Source organism: Annulohypoxylon maeteangense (assembly GCF_022496945.1).
Source record: "Annulohypoxylon maeteangense strain CBS 123835 unplaced genomic scaffold GGS22scaffold_1, whole genome shotgun sequence".
In the NCBI taxonomy this organism is placed as follows: Eukaryota; Fungi; Ascomycota; class Sordariomycetes; order Xylariales; family Hypoxylaceae; genus Annulohypoxylon; species Annulohypoxylon maeteangense.
This window is the reverse complement of record NW_025953248.1, coordinates 2,691,082-2,707,433: the sequence shown is the minus strand read 5'-3', so window position 1 is coordinate 2,707,433 and position 16,352 is coordinate 2,691,082. Positions and strand designations below refer to the sequence as shown.

The window sequence follows — 16,352 nt, the reverse complement described above, 5'->3', positions numbered from 1 at the left end:
GCTTCACCTAAACAAAATATCGAAGCAGCAGCCTGGTAGCTCCGACTTAAACAGGCTTCCCCTCTTTCTCGACTACGCAAAACAGAAGACATCTATCTATTTTAAAGAATAAGGAGGCTCGTCAAAGATGACTTCTATTTTTGAGCAGTCCGGAAATGGGACTTTGTTCCTTGGTGGCCAGAAGATATCTGGATCAGATATCAGGGATCAAAATGGCAAGTAGCTCTCTATTCCTTAAAATTATGATATACAGCTAATCTTTTGTAAAGTTCTCGCTACCCAAGCTATTGCGAATGTCGTAAAGAGCTCCTTCGGCCCAAGTGGTCTAGATAAGATGATGGTAGATGATATTGGAGTAAGTGAACCTTCTCTGTACTTCTATGAATGGTTCATTCATGTAGCTAACCTATTGTAGGATGTCACAGTAACAAACGACGGTGCCACGATTCTTAGCCTACTAGATGTCGAACACCCTGCCGGAAAGATCCTTGTCGACCTAGCGCACCAGCAAGATAAGGAAGTCGGTGATGGTACCACCTCGGTTGTCCTGATTGCTGCCGAGCTTCTACGACGAGCAAACGAGCTTATGAAGAACCGAATACACCCAACTACTATCATCACAGGTTACAGACTCGCATTAAGAGAAGCTATCAAGTACATGAACGAGAATGTTAGCACTAAGGTCGAAAACCTTGGCCGTGAGTCGTTGCTCAGCATTGCTAAGACATCTATGTCCAGCAAAATTATTGGCTCCGATTCCGACTTCTTTGCCAATATGGTGGTTGATGCTATGCAAGCGGTTAAGTCGACAAATAACCGTAGCGAAGTTAAATACCCCGTCAAGGCTGTCAACATCCTGAAAGCACACGGAAAAGGCGCCCTAGAATCGGTTTTGGTAAAGGGTTATGCCTTGAACTGCACCGTTGCATCTCAGGCAATGAACACACGGATACAGGATGCTAAAATTGCGGTACTTGACATGAATCTGCAAAAAGAAAGGATGAAGCTAGGTGTACAGATCACAGTCGACGACCCTCAACAGCTTGAGCAGATCCGCGCACGAGAATCAGGAATGGTCATCGAGAGAGTAGAGATGATACTCAAGGCTGGAGCAAATGTCATTCTAACAACCAAGGGTATCGACGACATGTGCCTGAAGCTCTTCATCGAACGTGGTGCTATGGCCGTGAGACGATGCAAGAAGGAAGATCTACGACGAATTGCGAAAGCCACCGGCGCGACTTTGTTGAGCACACTCTCCGACCTCAACGGTGACGAGCGTTTCGAGCCTTCATACCTAGGCCAGGCCGAAGAAGTTGTCCAGGAACGAATCTCGGATGACGAATGCATCTTAGTCAAGGGAACTAAGTCGCACTCATCTGCTTCTATTCTCCTCCGAGGACCGAATGACTTCCAACTGGACGAAATGGAGCGGTCCGTTCATGACTCGCTATGTGCGGTTAAGCGAACTTTGGAGAGTGGTAGCATCGTACCTGGCGGTGGTGCAGTGGAGACGGCATTACATATCTACCTAGAGGAATTCGCCGGCACTGTCGGCTCTCGAGAGCAGCTAGCAATTGCGGAATTCGCGCAGTCGCTTCTTGTCATCCCCAAGACGTTGGCTGTCAATGCTGCCAAGGACGCCAGCGAGTTGGTAGCTCAATTACGATCTCGACACGCTCTATCGCAAAGAACACAGGAAGGAGAGGCTAACGAGGATGAGAAGACGGTTGCGAAAAAGAAGAACTACAAGAACTACGGTTTAGATCTGATGAAGGGAAAGGTGGTGGACGAGGTCAAGGCCGGTGTGCTAGAGCCCAGCGTGAGTAAGGTTCGGCAACTGAAGAGTGCGGTGGAGGCGTGTATCAGCATAATGCGAATCGATACCCTGATTAAGTTGGATCCGGAAGAAAGGGGAGAGCCCGACGATGGCCACGGTCACTGATAGAGAATAAAAGGAAAATCCGATAGTCGGTCGATGGTCGGGGCGAGGAATTCCTAATACGAAGACCAATTAAGACACAAGTCTAATTCAACGATCAAAATTCCGGTTCCGAAGTGACCATCCCACATGCTGGCATTAGCGTCCAGGGCCAACCCAGTACGTGCGGTGAGATGATATCGGTGACCTTCCAGCTTTGGTCAGCAGAAGTCGTGTAGTTGTATTTGAGGCGGGTTCTAAGGCGGGTTCCGTCGGCATGTAGATCTGTATTGTGGGTCTATTCAATACCAGCCCCAACCAGCCCTAGCCTAGCTGGAACTTACCGACCTATTAACCTATTACATGCCTTACAGCCGTCTTTGTTGCAACCTTGGAACCTTGTAAATTCTTCAACTTAATTCTATAACTTTTACTTGTTATCTACATGTAAATCATCCTCATATAGGTATGTATTCCCTATCTCATTGTCTAGTCGGTATCTACCTATACAATACCTGAATATACATCCATCAGGCTATCAGAAAAGGTCAATACTCCACTACCTAGTAATGCCTAGCCCGGTCGGTGTGTTTCTCTGACTAAGTGGTTCTACGAACACCGGACCAAGATAAGGAGAGCCGAAGCGGCTCAAGCAGGTGAGACCAAGCCGGTAACCAACCGGCTCTGTGGTCCGCCTATATTCTCTTACATAAAGTTGATCGAACTTGACCTATGTGGTACTAGGTCCTTTCGCCCCCCCTTTCCTGATAAACCCCGTGGAGCAGGGTAACGTACTATCCTCTCTTCGCGGGGATACATGCATATCAACTGGTCACCGGGTTTCATATTGGTGTCCTTGATTGCAAGGTTAATACGTCAAAGCGATCGCTGACGTGGTTATCATTTCTGATGCTTGCCGCGATCTGTTTGCTCTCTCTTATACATATATCTCTTTGTTCCAGTTTGGTCGTCCGACATTGGCATGTCTCTGAGACATCAAACTTTCTTTCACTTTCTGCTTGCGCTGGTCTAGTATTGCTAAGCCTCGCAGAAAATCAAACTGGCCAGCTTATATCGGATTTGTTGTCGACCTATGTTTCCGTTGCCAGCACCGGGTCGTGTCAGGAAGGGCAATTAGAAGATCAAAAACTCTGTGATAAGTCGATCGCTTCTGTCTTATTTTCTACCGGTACAAATACAGGACAATCGTAAACATGGGTTCAAATATTCAGGAAGATCCTTACACGCTACCCGACGCCACAGCTCCTTCGCTCGTTCTCACCCACCCAACCGAGGATGAGAAGCGCCGGACTTGGACTCTCAACCACAGAGAATGGGGTGGCGCCTTGAGTCTAGAAGATTACCTCAAGCGAGAGCCGTACCTAACGACTATTCCGTTAACTCGTGATGGCGGTATGACCCATTGGGTCCTCACAGACTCATCTTGGCCAGCGGAAAGTGGAGAGAATCGACCAATTCTTGCTTCCTGCGAGTCCATAAGCAAGCGTATACTAGTCGCCTCTCCCGGCGATACGGCAGTACGCGATGGCGTTGGACACGGCGTCGGGTCCGTTTTCACATATCCGGAGCACCGAGGGAATCGATACGCGGGACGTATGCTGAACGAATTGGGAACCGCTCTCCGGACATGGCAGTGCGAAAAGAAAGGCAGCGCAGACGTTGTATGTTCCGCTCTCTGGTCGGATATCGGAAAGACGTACTATGCCAAGAAAGGATGGGCCGTTTTCCCCAGTCTGCATATCGAGTTCCCCGTACCCGCCAACCAGACTCAAGGGAGTGTAGAAATAGGAAAGGGGAAGGGAAAGGTTTCGCCCATCACGTACGAGAACCTAGGCCAACTCTGCGAGACGGACGAGAAGCTCGTGCGCGAACAAGTGCTGCGCAAGGCACGGGAGACCAACCGGACGTGCGTGGCTTTCGCACCTGATCACGATACTATGCGGTGGCATCTGTATAGGGACGACTTCATCGCATCCATTCTGTTCAAATCATCTCCTGGGCCCACCAGCGTGCCGTCCTCGATCAAGGGTGTGATCGCCGGGACCCAGGAGGGACGTCGCGTGTGGGCGGTCTGGTCCCGTAACTACTACGGTGGCAGTGGTAAACCTACCGATAACGTAGAGAAGAACACTTTGTATATTCTTCGGCTGGTCATCGAGTCGGAGGCTTCCGAGGGAGAGAAACCGAGCGAGGACGTAGTCGAGGGTTTCACGGCTGTGTTGCGGACGGCCCTCCACGAGGCCGCCATCTGGAACTTAGGCAAAGTCGACCTGTGGAATCCCTCGCCTCTAGTAAAGACGTTGATCGAGCGCAGCGGGGTGCAGCACCGGCCCGTAGAAAGGGATGTCGACAGTATACCCAGCATGATGTGGTACGGGGACGAAAAAATCAGCGAGATCGAGTGGGTTGCGAATGAGAAATACTGCTGGTGTTAGATCTGGAGCATTGAGGGAAAAGGAGGTCAAGAATGTAGAAGTAGGCGGGAGTGCAGGTAGAAAGGGAAAACATACAGCGATATTTGCTTAAGATGGATGGGGGATTATATCGTCCCCTCATGGCTGACGGTATGTCTGGGGCATCTAGACTGGCTTTATACGGGCTTCTGGCTGAAGACGGAAAGATCATAGCGCTGTAGCATCGCTTTCTAAAGGGAATGGCATTACTATCATGGTTGCACGCATTTATGGTGTGATAAATTCCAAGGTTGTTGATGAAATGTTTATGAAGCGCTCATGACGGGAGAGCTGCATGGAGGTATATTGTAATCACTTGAATATCCCATTGCTATAATTTTACGTGAATATAATTTATGTGCGTTAGCCCTACCCCTCTTGTCTCAGCCACCAGCCTCCCTTCCTCTATACTATGATTCTATACCATTAGATAACACACATAAAAGTTCGTCAAATCAAGGTAATTACTTTGCAGAGCATCGGAAAGAAACGCGAATGTTATTAGCAAGCAAAAAGTCAGATCTCCTATCTAAGCTATAGGCAAAAGCGATTCATCGGAGCAGCCGGGACTCCTTGCGCCTTATGAATTCTGATATCGTAAAATCCTCTCGATGCACAAACGATTCTATCCTCTTATTAATATGGGTATCTGAGGACGAGTGAAACACCAACTCCGTTGGTTAGAAGAAAGCCCAGAATTGGTCCCCCATCACTAATTTTAGAGATTTCAAAAGGCCTTTCAGGTATATGTTCTTAAAGAACTAGAACTCCGTATGTACCGGTCCAGAGAATTGAGAGGCTGTCTTAATAATCCATGCTGACCACAGCCTGACCCTGCAACTTGTCCATTCTCCTTTAAACCCATAGTACTGGATTTATTCATTCGTTATTTAAACGACAAAAGCGGTCGTCTCAACCAATTTTTCGAAGTTTCATATGAGGGAAACGGTCGGCTGTTCTAAGCGGTCGCGCGGGTGCGGCTAGACCGCCTTCACGAGTGTTAAGAGCGTGAAAGAGTAGAGCTCCCGGTATAGGCGGGTTTCCTCCTCCTATGATAGGTCTAACTGGAGCACCTTCACCAGCGTCAGCGACGCGGGGGGCTACAGGATGAGGCAAACGTGGAGGTTCTAAGTTCCATCCTCTCTCACGTGCAGCCCGAGCACGTCTCTCTTCCAAATGTGCCCTAACTTGAGCATGCCTCTCTGCGAGGGCGATCCTAGCACGCATTAAGTCTGGACCATTGCCTTCAGGACGCCCTATAGGAGGAGGAATAGCCATTCCAGCTTGTGGAAGGCGTGCATTGATTTCCCAGGGATTAAACATGGCTCTTTGCCTATCAAGCCTTCGTTGCTCATGAGGTCTTAGAAGTCGTCGTTCTTCGTCTTTCTTAACTTCATCGGACACTTTAATACTTAAAGCATCGGCAGTCTGTACGCATCAGTATATTATATATGGGCTCTAGAGTAGTATATTCGACTTACCAATCCCGGGTGTTCCATCTCTACCTTCTTTCGGGTAGTTTCTTCAGCCTGTCTGATTTCCTCCTCGTGACGTTGTTCCGTCTTATCGTAAAGAGGACACTGGCCTTGGTGGCCGCCTCGTGAAGGGTCGTTGAAATGGTTATAACCAATAATGGTCTTTCGACAAACGTAACACTGCAATGTACGGCATCGCGTACATGTGATCTTGTTACATCCTTCAAGCTTCACATATGGATGTTGGCCTAGCCAAGGGGTCAGATACACCACAGGGAGAGCTAGGTGTCGGGGATAGCTTACAATTATTGCACTTTCGGATCAGCGCTTCACTCATCGCCTCCTCGAGGACGTGCCGAGCCGAGAGGCCGTGATCAGCAGCATTCTCTTCGCACGTCCTCGGTATATGGCTCTCTTTCCGGCAGAGCCGGCAGCTAATCTTCTCACATTCCGGGTTATCGCAGCGGAATTCTTTATTGACTTCAGGAGGCGGATATTCTGCTGCATAAGGGCAGAAAGGACATGTCTCAAGGTTTTCGAGGCCCGCCATGCGCAATGAAGCATCAATTTCGAGTCTATCCAATGCCATGAGGGTTTTTTTGTCGAGAAATAGTTTTCGTTGAGAACCCTCAAAGCCAGCCGAACATCCGTCCATGGACATACAAGTCAACTCGTATTTTGAAAGGCCGATGTTTGCATCTACTTGAGACTTCATACAGTCTCGGCAAAACCGGTGTGGATTTTCTCCATCACAATGGATCACTATAGCGATGAAAATTAGCAATTATGTCGTCATGAGTTGATCGAGAGGTATGGTTCCAGGTATAGGTAAGAGGATATAAGCATCTTCATATTACATACTTCGATTAATAGCGCACTCTTCGAAGCAGCAACCGCACTCTTCAGTTTTTCCTGTCAATTTGGCGTGACTGAAGTTATTCTCCTCCTCAATTCTCAGTTCGGTCTGCCCTTGCTTAAAATCTGCCAGATCTCTCGCAGCACGTAGTTCGGCAATCGCCAATTGCTCCGGTGCGGTATACTCGTTCATATTGAGATGACCAATGTGATCTTTCTCAAAAATGCGGATGCACGGCGTTAGGGTCTTCTTTTCAGGCCAAGGCGCTTCGCCGTCTTTCCGGCTATTCTCAATGTCCTTCATAGCTGTATATGTTTTGAAAAGAGAGCCAGAATTTTCCGTGAGGTAAGTTCTAATGAGGGACATGTGGACCTTAGGGAAACTAAAAGAAAAAAGATTAGTACTGGGGAGAAGATTCGAGTGATACCCACGGCAGATGGAATTTACTCAAAAGGTAAATCCAAATAATAAAGCAGGAGACGGCAAATTATGACATACTATGCGACTATTAGCTTCTACAAAATGGCTAGTGATCTAAGGTGTTAGAATGAGAATTCATTATTCCCAGACACGTACCTCGATAGATAAAAGCTTCGTAGCCAGCTTTTTATATGACGAATTCACGGTATCTTGATGGTACCCCGGTTGGGAAATCTTGGCCTTAATATCCTTGGTAATGTCGTCTTCGGTCTTGATATCGTTCATATCCGCGCCTCCATCGTCATCAATGCCATGGGCTCTCTTGCGCTTGAGAGGGTTATTGACTGGCTGTCTTGGGTATTCCTCGCCCTTCTCTTGAGAATCCAGTATCGCGTCAATAATGACATCAGAGTTGTTACCATATTCATTTGTGAGCCTCTCTAGGTAGTCCGGGCAGATATCCGGGAAAACAGCCCTGACGCTATCTCTGGGATTGATTTGCGGAGGAACGTTATTTGCGAGCGGCTGATCCATCCCGTTTTCAATAGCATTAAACCCATCGAAATAATCAACAACTCCCCTTGCAAAAATGTCGTCGTCCAGATCGATAAGCCCATCGCGTCCCAGAAATAAGCCCCTAGAGCCATCGATATCGCCGTTGCTGATATCGTCGTCATCATCATCTATTACGATGACCTCGTGATCTTGTGGAGGCGCCATTTCGGCTGTAGTAGACAGGTCTAATTCAAGAGGATTAGATTGTAGTAGGCTAGAAATTGTTTTCACTAATGACGAAAACGTTTGGGTTGAGCTTAAGTGGCGGAGTGGTTCGTTGAAGAACAGGATCTGTCCGGTGTAAATTAACGTCTGAATGCTGCGAAAAAAAAGAGTGAAAATTGTTATGTGAGTAAAAAAGATAAGTTGAACGTATGTAATGAAGTCCTAATACGTAGGAATACGGCTTGATATGCGACGTTTAGGAAACGTTGAGAAGGATTCATTTCGATTATAATCAAAACGGGAGAGAGGAGGAAAGAAGGAAATAGGAACCTAAGATCTTAGGTAGGCAAATACATACTTACCTAGATAATGTCAAAATGAACGGCAGGTGCCTGATGATCTACCTAGTAGAAACTGACGTCGTCCTATGTAATTGTAATAATGCGTGCGGTATTCGTAAATGCAATAGGGCAGGTACGGATTGCATTTATGCCGTGCCTAGGTAAGTAGATAACTTAGAATACGAGCACGAATGTTGGCTTAACCTAACTTTAGCGTTTGCCACGATAAAGTTGGTTAGGTATTTATGTGTGTGTGTTGGTAGAAACATATAAGACTTGAGAGGCTACTTACTAGGTAGTCTTTCACGCTCGGTACTTACCTAGGTCCTAAGATGTTGTGTGGTGGTCTGAGGAAGAAAATTAAAAAGGGCGGCCAAATGAAAGATACCACTTCAACGAATGACCAAGTGCGCACTAGGTGTGTCTGTGTTAAAGATTTCAAATGCAGAAAAGAAGAAGTCGTGTAAGAAAATATCAATTACTTACAGTGTCTACCCAGTACTAGGTAGGTGGAGTGTGCTTCAAATTTAGGGGACAAGTGAGTGTGGGATTAAATCCATGGATTAGATTGACCTTAGAATGAAACCCCGCTAATGAGGAAGCGGTGATAACCTTGGAAGAATCTACACATGTAGGTAGGTAGTAGTCGAAGAATCAAGTCTGACTGTCTGAGGTACGTAGTAGGTTGATGCAAGTGATAGGATAGCACCTGCCTACTACCTAGTAGGGGACCTGTAATCTTCGCAAACTTGCGGATACTATAGAGGAAGTCGCATTTCAAACCAAGGCATCAGGCGCATGATAGCTAGGCTAGTGCCTAGATGGTTCGTGGGGAAGGACCGTTAGGAGGTGAATGAATGAGGCTCAAATAAATTATCCGTGTGTAGTGCGCGTAGTGCGCGTACTAATTTACTACCTATTCATTCGGCTGTAAGTTCAGCCCAGCACATTGCTTTTGCATCCCGCTCTGGTCAATCCAATCTTGGAACCCCGAGTTCTACCCTTGTAATTATCGCTATCTTAGTCCATTAATGGTGACTGTCGATCGGACATTTCTAAACACCTAAACATGCACGATGTTGATTTCTGTAGGTACTTAGTAGTGTACACACTAATTACTTACTTACTATTTATGTAATTGTCAAGCAATAATAGATACCTACTATTAGCAGGTAGTTGAATATATCCATGTATATGTAGGATCTGTTTTTTTTGTAATTCAAGGTACGTACTTTTTCTTTTTCCGAGTTCCTGGACCTACCTAGCCCTGCTAACCCTAGTTGATCTAGTTGATATTAGCGTAGCGGAGAAACTTAAGCACGTGCTGGCAGGGTTGATCTGCAAGATTTGTAGATCTTCCAGTTTTCCAGCAATCTCAACCCAAGAACAGTTGACCTTGCCCTCATACTACAAAGCTGCCGCCTCGGTACAACTCCAGGGCTGTGAAAGTACTAGGTAGGATCCATGATAATTCCCGAAATTTTTCGTGCTACCCAGAATCAAGATGCCTACTCTTCCACTGCTTGAACGATCTAGGCCTATCTAGTATACTAAGGAATCTACAATGTTTTTAAATAGAAATTTAACTGTCAATGTAGAATAAAATGATTTTAGATGAAGTATTGTTTTGTGAATGATATTCTAGTTCGTTTGGATCTTCTAACAAAAGAGAACTGTCCTGGAAAGCTGCATTAATGTGTTCTCATTTCGAGTCTAAGCTATGATATCTATTAAATAACTCATTAGCCAAGGTGTGTGAAACTCTTAACGCCAGTCATTATCAAGATGATATGGCTTTGACTTCTTCTATTACATAGTTACTCTGAGTAGGATATAGAAATAGATTACCGAAACAAAACTCCTTACTGTTCATTCAATTAGCGCGTGTAATTGAACTCATTTGGTACGCGAGGCTTCCTTTAGCTCAATCATGTTCATGTCTATTTTTTTCTTTAAAATGACCAGATCTATCTCCCGCGAGCAAACCGTTCGTGCCATTTACCTCTCGCGACAGGAGCCGTTTCTCCCGTAGGTTCCGATGCAAGCTCGATTGTATCATGAACCGTTGCGATTGCCTTTAAACCTATCTCCGGGATTTGTGATAACGTCGTGTTCGTTTCGTTAGAGGGTTGAATCAAGATCAAGGCGTTCGACGTATTCTTCTGGCGAAGGCCCCAAGACTGTGTACCGCTCTTTAATATCGCCGAGTTCGTCGAAGATTCTATAGTTAAGCTGTGATTGAAGCTTGCATTAGTCATATGCCATTAGCGACGAATGGTTCAGGCATTTGATATAGGTACTAACATGGGTGCATTCTCCGACTCCAAAAGTGCAACCAACTCGGGCGGTAGCTCTAATAATTTATAACCGACTCCATTGTGGGCGTGGTTGAGTAGAATGCCAGTTTCTTGTTGACTAGACATTACCACTTAATATTTACTTTCTGAGCAGGTAAATGACTCTACTTTAGAGAATAGGGTAGGTAGTGAGAGATTGAGGGTTGAATCAGATACGATAGGTATGTACCTCCTATGGAGGAGTATAGATTATCCCCGCTTATCTGTAGATAATATAGGCGATTAGCTTGAGTATGTATCTACATGTACCCAGGTTAGGTACGTACCAATGTATAGGTGGGGTAAAAGAAACGCGGTGCGGTTTGTTTCAAGTCGCGTTGTGCAGTTTGTGTTACTATGTAAAATCCCCGATTTAGAATCAGACTCGGAAGGACCCATTTTAAAATGGAAAAAAATAACCCTACCCACCCCGGTCCTAATCCTAGTCAACTTCGGTCACCTTCCAGGTTGTTATTGACCGCAAATGACAACTTTAATACATACACAGCATTCTTCGTACAACTTCAAGATCTTCCTCTTTTTTTCTTCTCATTCTTCTTTGTATGCAGTTCTCGAGAATCGGGATTAAGCCTTTGGCGCTTTTAGTATATCTTGTCTTTTAGGTCGCATGGACTATCTTCGTAGCCGCAGTATTGTATTTTACTGATTTAGTGTGGTACAAATACTTTTTGGCCAAGTAAACAATCGGCTGCAGGTCTCGCTCGACGCGCACAAGGAACACCACAAACTTGTTTACTAAGATTGACGAGTCTTAGGACATCTCTCTTGTCATCGGGTCTTCTACTTGACCTCCTCTCTCCTCACACTCGTTTCCCCCAATCCGAAGTATGAGACGAAAGGCCCATTAAGGCGACCATGGTTCGCGTCACCGAGGAGCTGGCTCTATCGCCAGACCATCTCACTCTTTATCAAGCTACCGACCCTTTGCTCGGCCACCTTCCTCTGCTAATACTACACGGTCCGTCCACCACTGCGAATTACACATTAAACAGTTCGAGAGTGCAGGTCCACGTATATACCCCGGCTGGTTTCCAATCATTCCCCCGACTCACTATCTCTCCGAACTCGCCCTTCTACAATGTCGTTAATTACCTGCCTCGCGAGTTCCAAGGTGACGAGGTATATCGAGCGTTGGCTTTTGGTCTATTCAAGTATTTCCGCGAGCTACCTGAACATGTGAAGACCCATGTTAGAAATCAATACCCCTCTATGAGAAGTCGTCGACCGGGCTCGGCACCTACGCTTTTTGGCGAAGAACACGCTGCCGATATCGCTAAGTCGATGGTCAAGGCAGATAATACACCCGATACCATCCAAAGGCTCCAGATCGCCCTTCAGACGCAACATATAAGTAATATTGACATCGACCTTGTGTTGCCTCCTGGGTCAATTATTCCATTGCAACCTGCCGACTTTGAAGATGTACCGGAAGACGAGGATGATATTCTGGATCCAACACTGCGGCAATATGGAATGTATACCCCTCTTGTCAAGCTCTTTGGCGAACCTTTATTCCTACCAACCGCAAGACTACGACGAGCTCCTTCCAGACCGAGTGCGTTAAATAGAACAAAGTCATTTTCCAAGGATCAGAAGGCTGAATTACGGAGAACGATGAATGAATTGGTGGAGACAGAGGAACGCTACGTGGTGAAGGTAGACGAATTGGTGAATCATCTTGCGCCTGAATATAGACAAAAGGCGAAGGACCGCCAACCCGATAGCTTCAGTCCATCGGAGGAGGACGTCGAGAAACTGTTCCCTGGATCGGCGAGTGAAATTCTACAAATAAACTCAGGTTTTATGAATGCACTGCAACAAATAATGGAAGACACTGAAGGTGATGCGTTGAGAGATATGGAATCCGGTGCCGCGTCTTCGAGAGTTGGAATATCAGGAAGTGTGATGGGGAAGACAAAAGATGCAAGCGGAGCTTTGGCGATGGCAAAGATTATGTTGGAGTGGTTTCCGAAATTCACCGATTGTTATCAGGACTACATTCGAGCGAGCCAGAATTTCCCTCAGCTGATAACCTCCTTCATTAGTCAACAGTCTAGCTTTTCGCAAAGACTAGCCCTCACTGGAGAGCAACATCTTCGTTCCGCCGTCATCGAGCCCGTGCAGCGCTTGCCGCGATACAGCCTGGTGATTGATCAGATTGTTAGCTGTTTACCCATCACTCACCCTGCGCTTCAACCTATGTTAAAAGCCAGGGACATCATCGCAAACATCTGCTCTATGGATGACCCTCTCACCGACAAGCCTCATGTGAACACACGGCTGAAACACATGATTGAGAATTGGCCCGATGACCTCGAACCTCACGGCCGTCTAATTGTAGCTGCCGACTTCTCGGAGATACCTGCCCCATATCAAGTTGGTCTACCCGCGGAGCCTGTCTCAGACGACCAAGCGGGCATTTTCCTCCTTTTTTCAGACTGTATCGTGATCGTAAGAAAAATCTACGGCACAAATCCAACAGCTCGTGATTTGTTGCGAGAGATTGACAAACCATCTCCTGCAGGCCTTTTAGCCTCGATGACGAACATGGCGAGTGGTCAGGGTTCCTACGATCTTGCATTTGCCGGCTGGCATTCTCTAGCTGATGTCCGTTTTACGGAATCTTCCGATGGGCGTATGATCTGGATGACTTCGTCAAATGAGATGAAAGGCGCGCATGCAAGCGATTTTGTTTCAAACACGGCAGCCACTTCACGCTGCTTCGTACTACAGGAATCGTACGAAGGCAAAGCAGGAAAATGGAGCGAGGACGTCGTTAAAGCTAGGGTTGAGGGCCGGTTCGCAGAGAAGGAACGCGAAGACCCTTGCTGGACTTTAAGGTCTGCAAGGATGCCTGATACTGGATTAGGATTATTCGCTGCCGTCTTTCAAGAAGGGCTCGACCAACTAGTCGAAGGCCGAAAGGAACCGGCCCCTATCCGTATCGTTATAGACAACGAAAGAGGTACGAAAGGCGCACCCGTGGGTCACTACGGAGTAGAGATATGCTCAGAAGTAAAAACTGGAAGTATGAAGAAGGTGACCGTCATCACGATAGGGCTCAATGGGAAGAAGGCAGCCGATGAGATTGCGTTGGAGGATTTCCTCCCAACACTTGCTAGGAGGAGTAGGTCCCTTTTCCACGACATAATTATTGCAAAATTGCTAATTTAAATATAGTCATTCAGCTTCTCAGCACTCAATTCAATGTCGGAAATCCGAAGCTTACCGCTGCAATGGTATCGTTTCATACGAAGGTACTTAGAGGCCTAAGTGTCTCTAACAGAGCCGAGAAAACAAAGTCATTCTTGGCTTCATCGCCTGTCAAGTATCTCTCTAGTATCCTAGGCGGGGGCAGCACTTCAGATTTAACTAGTATCTCTAAACATCAACGTAGCTTGACAGCAGAAAGTCCAGGCCTTCCCGGTCAGCTGAGTCGTTCGAATAGCTCGAGAGATGCAGTCTCGCTATATGGCTCAGCTAAAAGTAGAGATGGCATTCGAATTGGCGGCATGGACGACGATAGACCGGAAAACCCATTAGTTCGGCTTGAGCAAACTTTTACAGGCTATATGGCTAGTCTTCAAGCACGCAAGGGTTGCTTCATCGGTCGTACCCTACTCAGCAGATCTAATGTTGACGAACTTTCTGTAAACGATCTATACAACAAACTCAACGAAAGCCCGTTCGATATCGAGGCATCAGCTGATCTTACCCCCGACGTCGTTTTTGCCGCCTTCGAGAAATTTGTGCGCATAGCGTGGAAGGAACAGATTGGGCCTATCATGTCATCCAAGGCTCTAGACGCCCTTCAAGAAAGAGCATCCAAAAAATTACCTGGGGATTTTGCGGATTTCGTCCATTATCTCTTCACAGATATGGCACCCCAGAATCGAAGGGCATTCACTGCTCTCATCAAACTTCTAGCTGATCTTCTCGATGGCTGTGGGAATGACAGTGACAGGGGAGCACTTACTCTAGCATTTTCCGAACTTTTAGTTGACGATGGGACCGCACATAATTATATTAACCTCCTCGATAGGCTTGTAGAGGACTGCGACCGCATATTCGAGGACGGTTCAGGCGGGTTTAACGCGGGTGTGAACAATATCGTTTCTGCCTTCGAATCGATGAATTCAACTACTCGTAGTGCGAAGTCGCATTCGGGGTCGTTGACATCGAACACATCCTCCTTAAGAAGAAAGCTTGGGTTCGGCGACTTCTTATCAAGACAAAATAGCAAGAATGAAGTGGATAGTCGATCATCGGTATGGCGTAGCTTGAGCAAGCATAACAGACACCCAGCTACCGGCGAGAGTCTAGGTTCAGTGAGATCCACCGTGGTCAGAACGAGATCTGTTGACGTTGGTGTTCCTTCGAGTCCGAACAAACTAAGACGGCCCGGGTCGCGGGAAAGACCTCCTATCGCCGGTGCTTTCGACGATAACTATTCACGGCCACCTAGCTCGCATAAGCTCGAAACAATCGGGGAGCCCGAGATCGAAGAGGCCGTTACTAAGGCTCCGAGGAAGAAACGTCGAAGTTCATTGTCGGACTTGAAGAGCCTCATGGCTGCAGCGAGCCTGGAAGATGAGCCTTTACAGCCTCTGTCTCATATGAAGCAGACTTCCGAGAAATTTAATTCGGGTCCGCGTGTCCCAGCTCCATCTAGGATCCCCACTAGCCCAGCCTCCCAAAACCTTTCCAACAACCTAACTCTCCGCTCATCCCGACAGAAAGAAAATGCCGACGATGCGTTCCAGGTTCCTACACCATTAAACGACCCTAAGAAGAGCCATGCTAAGATGCTATCAACTTCTAATATTCCGACTCTAAAGGCATCGAGAGATATTGGAAATACGGCAACCGAATCAAACCCTAGACCTACTTCTAGTCCAACTAAGTCGCCTGGGAAACTTCGATTGCAGTCGACACAGAAGCTCCGCGAGCGCCTACAGACCGAGAAAAAAGCCGTCGAGGACGTCGACGCCAATCTACAGTCAGAACTCTCCAAGATCACCGCAGACATGGCCAGGGTCAACTCGTCACTGCCCCGTAGTGCAACAGTCGATATTAAGAAGCTGTCGTCCAGCGTAAAGGCTCTAGAAGATCGCATACCACAGGTCATCTCCGACCTAAATGAGCGCCACGATCAACTCCAGAAAGAGCTAGAAGGTACGCTCAAGGCAACCGAGACTAAAGTCAAGACGATCGACCAGTTATTCAAAGAAGCTACGGCCGAGAACGAGATACTCTACGAAAAGTTCAATAGCGAGCTCGGCAAGATCGTCAAAGCGCTCAAAGGAAAAGGACGAGACGACAAAGAGGAAATCATGACGCGTATGCGCGACTACAGCGAGGAGACCGCACGCGTCAAGAGAGAAAACGCCAAACTGCGCCGCGAGATGGCCAGCCTGCGAACCCTAGTAAAGAGCAGCAACCATAGCAGCAGCAACAGCAACGCCACCAATACTGGCGACGCCTAGAAGGACGTCGCCCACGAGAAGACGAAGACGAACACACGAATGAAGAGAAGGAAAACGAGAGGCGATGACAATCGGGAAACAATAACTTCATTAGGACGAATGGTGTTCTGGAGGGTCATGACGAGATTTACGGACTTTGTGACGAGGGTGTTGCTGTCCATGTTGTATAGTGACAACAACAACCATAACCATAACCATAACCACATCCACAACGATGATGACGACGACCTCCGTCGAGCACAACGACTGCGCAGACGGTTGTACTTGTAACGAGATGAGAGCAATCCCTCGACATGGCTTGA

The 16,352-nt window shown here is 47.0% G+C and overlaps 5 protein-coding genes across 5 annotated transcripts; 3 read left to right on the top strand and 2 right to left on the bottom strand.

The window, feature by feature from the left end:
* Positions 1-5: 5 nt before the first annotated feature.
* On the top strand, positions 6-2,285 carry GGS22DRAFT_150462 (T-complex protein 1). Its single transcript, XM_047959308.1, has 3 exons — positions 6-215; positions 270-355; positions 416-2,285. The coding sequence occupies exons 1-3, from the start codon at positions 128-130 to the stop codon at positions 1,943-1,945; spliced, it is 1,704 nt and encodes a 567-aa protein (XP_047824109.1). The 5' UTR covers positions 6-127; the 3' UTR covers positions 1,946-2,285.
* A 255-nt stretch (positions 2,286-2,540) lies between these two features.
* GGS22DRAFT_11304 (uncharacterized protein) lies at positions 2,541-4,697 on the top strand. The gene has a single exon (XM_047958006.1). It carries the CDS (start codon positions 3,136-3,138, stop codon positions 4,375-4,377), a length of 1,242 nt encoding a protein of 413 aa, XP_047824108.1. The 5' UTR covers positions 2,541-3,135; the 3' UTR covers positions 4,378-4,697.
* A 184-nt stretch (positions 4,698-4,881) lies between these two features.
* On the bottom strand, positions 4,882-8,549 carry GGS22DRAFT_150457 (uncharacterized protein). The gene is made up of 6 exons (XM_047959307.1): positions 8,229-8,549; positions 7,304-7,992; positions 6,732-7,108; positions 6,174-6,632; positions 5,877-6,118; positions 4,882-5,823 (listed from the first exon to the last, which is right to left on the bottom strand). Exons 2-6 carry the CDS (start codon positions 7,864-7,866, stop codon positions 5,308-5,310), a joined length of 2,157 nt encoding a protein of 718 aa, XP_047824107.1. The 5' UTR covers positions 7,867-7,992; positions 8,229-8,549; the 3' UTR covers positions 4,882-5,307.
* A 1,503-nt stretch (positions 8,550-10,052) lies between these two features.
* On the bottom strand, positions 10,053-10,682 carry GGS22DRAFT_150454 (uncharacterized protein). Its single transcript, XM_047959306.1, has 2 exons — positions 10,512-10,682; positions 10,053-10,439 (listed from the first exon to the last, which is right to left on the bottom strand). Exons 1-2 carry the CDS (start codon positions 10,628-10,630, stop codon positions 10,175-10,177), a joined length of 384 nt encoding a protein of 127 aa, XP_047824106.1. The 5' UTR covers positions 10,631-10,682; the 3' UTR covers positions 10,053-10,174.
* A 535-nt stretch (positions 10,683-11,217) lies between these two features.
* GGS22DRAFT_11264 (uncharacterized protein) lies at positions 11,218-16,157 on the top strand. The gene is made up of 2 exons (XM_047957997.1): positions 11,218-13,691; positions 13,745-16,157. The coding sequence occupies exons 1-2, from the start codon at positions 11,420-11,422 to the stop codon at positions 16,048-16,050; spliced, it is 4,578 nt and encodes a 1,525-aa protein (XP_047824105.1). The 5' UTR covers positions 11,218-11,419; the 3' UTR covers positions 16,051-16,157.
* Positions 16,158-16,352: the final 195 nt, after the last annotated feature.